General features: G+C 42.4%; 1 protein-coding gene and 1 non-coding gene across 2 annotated transcripts; both read right to left on the reverse strand.

The window, feature by feature from the left end:
* Positions 1 to 550: 550 nt before the first annotated feature.
* On the reverse strand, positions 551 to 657 carry LOC141615984 (small nucleolar RNA R71). The gene has a single exon (XR_012530366.1). It is a non-coding gene; the product is annotated as a small nucleolar RNA R71 (small nucleolar RNA).
* A 4533-nt stretch (positions 658 to 5190) lies between these two features.
* LOC141614363 (uncharacterized) lies at positions 5191 to 5835 on the reverse strand. The gene is made up of 2 exons (XM_074433113.1): positions 5422 to 5835; positions 5191 to 5283 (listed from the first exon to the last, which is right to left on the reverse strand). Exons 1-2 carry the CDS (start codon positions 5833 to 5835, stop codon positions 5191 to 5193), a joined length of 507 nt encoding a protein of 168 aa, XP_074289214.1.
* Positions 5836 to 7711: the final 1876 nt, after the last annotated feature.

Raw genomic sequence — 7711 nt, forward strand, 5'->3', positions numbered from 1 at the left:
TGAGAAGACTTTGCGCGAGTTGAGGCGATCATCTAGGGTATTGCCGACAGAGGAAGAGCTGAGTACTCTGTCTAGTTACGACGAGAACGCTCTATTTGAGGAGGATCCACCTTCGTCTCCAGTTTCTACTTCATCAGCTGAGACAGTCACTTTTCCAGATTTTCTAGAGATGGCTGAAGAAGCAACTATAGTCAGTCACTCGGAGCCGACAGCTGCGAATCTATATAAGGGGTTCGAATTACCGGGAGCTGATAGAAAATTCGAACCGAAGCCTTCTTACATCAACTTGGTTGAGAGGAACCAATTCGGGGGAGCTGCAAATGAAGATGCAGCCAAGCATATGGAGATATTTATTGATTATTGCTGCTCTATACCCCCGCCGAGCGGTGTGACCCAGGACCATGTGAAGGAAACCATGTTTATATTCTCTCTTCGTGATGCTGCAAGGGAATGGTACAGAGACCTGGATCGAGCTACTAAAGGGATCACCGACTGGAATTCTTTGGCCTTGGCATTCTACAAGAAATATTTCTCTGCCTCGAAGACAAATGCCATTAGAGGTCAGATCACGAGCTTTAAACAGGGTCCTGACGAGAACTTTCATGAGGCGTGGGTGCGTTTCAAGAAGCCGATGCGAACTATTCCGCATCATGGGTTTGAGAAATGGAGCCTATGCAATCAGTTCTACAATGGGCTCTATGACAATCAGAGGGCTATCCTGGATGCGGCAGCTAGTGGCAGATTCCAGGAGAACATGGGAGAGACTAAGGGGTGGAAGATCATTGATGACCTGGCCACCCATAAAGCTGAGTATGGGAATTCCAGGGGAAATCAAAGGAGAGCTGCTGATTCTCCTTCTGTAGCTGCACTAGAGGCTCTTACGGCGAGATTTGATAAGTACGAGTTGGGAGGAGCTTCAAAAGGAGGGATCTATCACGTGAATGCTGTTTCAGATAGTCCTTTCATCTGCAAATAATGCGGAGCCGAGGGACATGTTTCAGATAATTATCCTAGTCCATTTGAGTCTTGTGCTGCCTTTCAACATTATAGGCAGACAAACACTTACTATGAGCCGAATGTCCATCCAAATCTGAGGTGGAGTAGTCAAAATGTCTTGAATCCGACTCAACCTCCACAGCAGCAGCAGCAGCAGCAGCAGCAGCAGAATTATGTGCCCCCTCATAAGCAACAACAGTTCCAAAAGCCTCCGTATGTCCCACAGCAGCAGCAACAATCCCAAAGTTCTGATTTCAATGAGTTGAAGAATTTGTTGCTGAAGGAGTCCCAAGCTAGAGAGGCCGGGATGAAGATGTTGCAGAGCCAAATTGCCCAATTGGCTAGCAAGAATACAACTCGAGCTCCGGGACATTTACCGACTCAAACTGATCAAAAGGAGACCTTAAATGCAATCACCTTGAGGAGTGGGTCTACCCTTGATGGGCCCGCTATGGTTGAGGATGTCGCTGAAAAAGATGAGGCGGAACCGAGTCAAAAGAAAGCTGGAACGGGCAAAGGAAAGAAAAAGACAATCGGGGGTATGTCGATCGATCGGGACGACATACCCGGGCCGATCGATCGCTCCGCGACAAACAATGCAGCTCTCGTTTCGTAGAAGTCGGTCGATCGACGACAAACTGGCGAAGGTGATTCTTTTCGTCCTCCAATGCCTGATAACTTGAGGGACCACTTGTTTCGGGGTACGACCGCCCCGAAAGTATTGAGGGAAGACCCAAATGCTGATGGGTCAGTTCCGTTTCCGAAGTACGACCCTATGTCGATTAATGGTTCACATTTGAGACGGTCTGAAGAAGGGTCAACCTACAACAAGGAGAAGGTTGTGGACTTTCAGCCTAAGTCCACTGATGCCGGCATGAGAGATTTAGAGGAGAGGACTAAGTTACTTCTCACAGCCCCTTATCCAGAGCGATTGGTGCCGACGAAGGAACAGGTATCATTTAATAAATTTGAAAATGTTATCCGTAGCTTAAATGTGCAAGTTCCTTTTCTTGAGTTAGTCAATCAAGTGCCTGCTTACATGAAGTTTATGAAACAACTTTTGTCTAAGAAGAAGTCACTTGAAACTGTGCATACTGTCGCACTAACATAAGAGTCATGCTCCTATTTGACCCATATCACGCCACATAAATTAGCTGACCCAGGTAGCTTCTCCGTTCCTTGTAATATTGGTACCTTCTCAATTGAGAAGGCATTATGTGACCTAGGAGGTAGCATTAACGTTATGCCTTTGAGTCTAGCTAGGAAATTGAAATTGACTAGGTTTGCAGTCACCGATATGACAGTACAGATGGCTGACCGATCTGCGGTCCAGCCAATAGGAGTCTTAGAGGACATTCCTGTGCAAATAGGAAAGTTTTTATTCCCTGTTGACTTCGTTGTACTAGATATGCCTGAGGATGCCCACATTCCTATCATATTGGGTAGACCGTTTCTGCACACTGCTGGTGCAGTTATAGATGTCGGTTCAGGGACTTTGACCTTCAAAGTAGGGAAACATTCTATTGTCTTTGCCCAGATAACTAAGAAGAAAGCCCCCATGTGGCCAATAACTTGTAATACGGTTTCTGAAAAGAAATCCTATTTTGTGCTTCCTGATATGCCTGTCTCTATACCTATTCCTTTTTTTTTTAGGTGAAATGTAAGATTTCATTAAGCACAAACTTAGGTAATACAACCTAACAATTTTACAAACTAAACCAATTTAATAGAGACATGCCTCTATTTACATACATCAATACTTTCTAACCATTGCCTATCAAGGAAATCCAATTGGTTCTGGAAAGTACAAATTCTCATCTTAGTAACATTCCTAGCCAACCTAACCACCTCTGCAGGCCTGACCAGGGAGTGCTCCACCCTTGCTCTATTCCTCTGCAACCAAATGAAGTAGAAGCAAGCCATGAAAGCACAAAGTAAAACTCCTCTTCTATACTTAGACCATTTCTGCAGCCAGATCCATCTAAGTATAGCAGTAGATGGAAGGACAACATTACACAAACGAGCCATTTCTAACAAGATAGTTCTGCTATACGGGCATTGCTGGAATAAGTGCAAATGTGTCTCTGCAGCAGACCCACATAGCAAACAGTCATCATCAAGAGCAATACCCAAACCAAACAGTTTAGTTTTAACCTGCAAAGCTTCTCTGGCAATAAGCCAACAGATGAATTTATGCTTAGGTATTGCCATCTTGTTCCACACAATACTATGCCAATCAACAGGATGATACTTCACTCTCAATATCTCATAACCACTCTTCACAGTACAACCCTTAGCATCCAGTAACCATTGTCCCTGACTGTAACCAGAACTGAGCTTATCACGAACTCTGCAAACTGATCTCCATCCCCAGCTTATATCACCACTGGGTACATACTCAGTCCAGCACCTGCCTTTTAAATAAATCTAGCTGATCCATTTCACCCATAGTTTATCAGGATTAAAAAAGATCCACCACACTAACTTACCCATAGCAGCTACATTCCACACACAGCTATCCCTTAAACCCAGACCACCCTCCTTTTTAGGTGAACAAATCTTGGCCCAACTGACAGGGGGTACTCTCAGGTGATCAACACTGCCATCCCATAAATAGTTTCGACAAATGGAGTTCAACCTATGCAATACACCCTTAGGCATAACAAAGATGTTCATCCAGTAAGAGTATAGAGAGGTCAATACTGAATTAACAAGTACCAACCTCCCTGAATAAGATAAGTGTCTGGAACCAAAACTTACAATTCTTGCAGTAATCTTCTCAACCAAAATATGACCTTGAGCTTTTGTTAACCTACCAGCTGTAATAGGCACTTCAAGATACTTAAAGGGGAGTTGCCCTTCCTGAATTCCAGTGGCAAGCAAGATTTCCTCCTTAATTCCCCCAGGGACCCCATTAAAATAAGCATTGGTCTTGGGAGGGCTCATATGCAGACCAGAAGCCCTAGAAAAAGTAGCAAAAGCTCTAAGGATTACCATGATAGAACCCACATCACCTTTACTAAACAAGAGCAAGTCATCTGCAAACATCAAGTGTGACAGTTTGAGTTTGCCACACATAGGGTGATATTTGAATCCCATATTTTCTGTAACATAACCCAATATCCTGCTCAAGTACTCCATAGAGATAGTAAACAAGAGAGAAGACAAAGGATCCCCTTGCATTAACCCTTTCTTACCATTAAAAAAACCAAATATATCTCCATTCAGAACCAAAGAGTAACTTGCAGTCCTAACACATTCCATTATCAAGGATATAAAATGGGTAGGAAACTCCAAAGAAACCAAAGATCTCCTCTAAAAATTCCCAAATGATCAAACATATGCTTTCATCAGATCAACTTTCATCAAAAATCTAGGGGAGACTGATTTCCTATTATATTGCCTGACTATGTCCTGGCATATAAGAATGTTTTCAACAATGCTCCTTCCCTTAATAAAACCACCTTGACTATCACTGATCAACTCAGGCAGCACCCCAGATAGTCTTGCACACAAAAGCTTAGAGAAACACTTGTAAACCACATTGCAACAAGAAATTGGACGAAACTGAGTAACATTCTGAGGCATTGCACACTTAGGTATTAGTGAGATGAGGGTATGATTCAATTGTTTAAGTAATTTACCAGTTTGGAAGAAATCCTTAATAGCAAGACACACATCCTCCCCCACAACATCCCACGCATCTTTGAAAAAGGCACTAGAATAACCATCTGGCCCTGCAGCCTTATGGTTAGGTATAGAAAACATAGCCTTCTTAATTTCATCATTAGTGACAGGTCTCATCAGCAACTGTTTATGATCTTCAGTACACACCCGCCCCATCTTAACCACTCTGTGGCTAATATTCAAGACTTTCTCAGAAGTACCCAGCAAATTAGTATAAAATCTCAAAAAGGCATTCTGAATTTGCTGAGGATCATCACACTTTACCCCCTGAGTATCCTCAATTTTGATAACCTTGTTCCTGATCTTCCTCCCCTTAATAACATTATGAAAGTATTTTGTATTGTCATCACCTTTATCAACCCATATGGCCTTTGATTTTTGCACCAGGAACTCAAAACAGGCAGACTCCAGGAACCTTACACTACTGTTAGCCTCCATCTCTTGAACAATAAGTGCAGCATTAGAAGGATCAGTCCTGACTTTTGATTGAATAAACTCAAGATTCATTTAAGCCCCAATAGTATTGTTAACAACATCATCAAAGTTTTCCTTGTTAAGCTTCTTCAGAGGCCATTTTAAGGATTGCAACTTCTTAACCAGCTGAAACATCAGAGTACCATGCCAGCTAGTATCCCACACTTACTTCACACACTCCTTAAAATCCTCAGCTTTACTCCACATGTTATAATACTTTAAACTTCTCCTTGGTTTAAAAGTATTACTATGTTCTTGAATCACACAGGGAGTGTGATCAAAAACACCTTCAATATAAAAGTGAGCATAAATACTATCATTACTCCTAATCCAAGCTTCATTCACCAACACCCTATCCAATCTACTAAAAACTCTAGAGGAGGGCTCTTGTTTATTAGACCATGTATACAGAGAACCAATGGCAGAGCAATCAGTCACCCCACACTCAGCAACACACTGATGAAAATCATCCATTTCCTCATAAGTTGAATTACCTCTTAGCCTTTCAGAAGGAACCAAAACAGTATTGAAATCACCACAAATAACCCAAGGTCCCTTAAATTCTTTATTATAAGCACACAGTCTAGACCACAAAGCTTTCCTTTCATTCAAATCATTAAAGGCATACACCATAGTACACTTAAACTGAAAACCAGTGCCTAAATCCTTAACCTCCATGTGAATAGATTGTGCAGTATAGTCTAAGAAATTAACAGTAAACATAGAAGGCTGCCACAGCACCCAAACACGACCCCCTTTATGATAAGAAGTATTAGTAGAGACACACCAATTAGCACAAATATTATTACGCACACTATTTAGAGATAAAGGCTTCACCTTTGTCTCAAGGAGACCAAATAACCCAATTTGATGATGGTGTAAGAACCATTTAATAGTATTCTGCTTGGTTGGGCTATTTAGTCCCCTAATGTTCCAAAATCCAAAATTATACATTACCCCCAGAGGGAGGTAATGCACTACCATTTACAGAAACCACACCAATTCCAACAGCAGGAGCAGGAGTGTTAAGAGACTCAACGAATGTGTCCTTACCAAATTTGATAGAACTATAGCCTTTATCCATCAACTCCAGTCTACTGAATCTGATAATTCTCTTTGCAGGGGTTTGAGCCATATGATACTTCCCATTCTTTCCCCAAGTCACCTGGAACTGGTTAGGCTTCTCAATAGGAGTAACTAATCCAGACTTCTCAGTGGCAGGCACTGGAGCAACAGGCTCAACTGGTGGTCGAGCTTTAGGTCTCCACTGCTTAACTACCTCCTTTGGAGCCTTAGGTTTGGAAGCCTGTGGTTGTTTAGTTTTCCTGCAACTTGCAGAAGCATGACCAACTCCTTTACACGTCGTACAAAGGATTGGTTTCCATTCAGAAACAATCTTAATAACAACCACATGACCATCTTCATCTAGAAACTTAATCTTATCAGGGATTGCCTTGCCAAAAGGAACTTCCACCATGACTCGGGCAAATCCAAGTCTAGTCTTATCCTTAGTAGCCGCATCACATTGAATATATTTCCCCAATAAGCCTGCGATTCTGGGAAGACACTTCCCCCAAAATTTCAGAGGAAGTTGTTCTAATCTCACCCAGACTGGCACCTCCTTGACATCCTCCTTCACTAGATCAACATCAGGACTCCAAGGACGCACAATAAAAGGTTTATTGTCGAACAAGAAGTGCCCTTGTTGCAAGACACGATCTTTGGCAGCACTAGTGGTAAATCTCACCAAAAATACTCCATTCGGAAGAAAGGATACCTTATCTATTGGAAGATGAGCCCAGATTCTTCTGATAAAACCATCTACTACTTCTAATGGCGGATTAGCGCCCAATAAGAAGCAATATACCGAATTTGTCCAGTACTCAATTTCCTCCATGACATCCTCTGAGGAGAACCGTAACAGAGCATCAGGTTCCTCCTCAATCACTTCGAGCTGGTTCTTCCCTTTCCTCCTACGCTGAATCACCCACTCCTGTTCATCAGGTTGGAGTGAATCCAGGTCTTAAGGTTGAACCCCAACAATAGAATTCACGCTTTTTGTTTTCTGAATATCCTCCTCTGACGGACCCCCAACCACCACCACAAGAGCAGAGGACGCATCAGAAGCCGGCACAACAGTAGTAGTACCAGATTTAGGACTTTTGGATTTAGGATTACCAGAGATCAGAGGGGGAAATTGTTCAACATTCGAACAATCAATCGACATGTTTTTGGCTTTTTAGGGTTTAAGATATTTTTAGGGTTTATAAATTTTAGAGCTTTTTCTCTCTCTATCTCTTCAACTTTATATTATATTCTCTACACCTATTCCTGTTATAACACCTCCGCCCCAGATTGGGAGCAAATTGGAGGAAGATTCGTCTATTTCTGATATTGCAGGAGCTGGTTTGGGGAAGGAAGAGCCACCTGTTGTTCCAGCTGCGAGGGAGCCAATCGTCTCAAGAGGCGGCTTAGGATGTCTTAGCTATGGCACTGATGAGGAGCTTGAAGATGAGCCAGTCAAAGTGAGGGAGTCTGACTTGGATTTTGACGA

This window comes from Silene latifolia, chromosome 11 (assembly GCF_048544455.1).
Source record: "Silene latifolia isolate original U9 population chromosome 11, ASM4854445v1, whole genome shotgun sequence".
NCBI lineage: Eukaryota > Viridiplantae > Streptophyta > Magnoliopsida > Caryophyllales > Caryophyllaceae > Silene > Silene latifolia.

Coding starts and splice junctions, on each gene's coding strand:
- LOC141614363 (XM_074433113.1), bottom strand. CDS start 5,835: ATGGAGGTTAAGGATTTAGGCACTGGTTTTCAGTTTAAGTGTACTATG. Junction 5,284..5,421: donor TTTTTGATCACACTCCCTGT/GTGATTCAAGAA, acceptor CTGATGTTTCAG/CTGGTTAAGAAGTTGCAATC.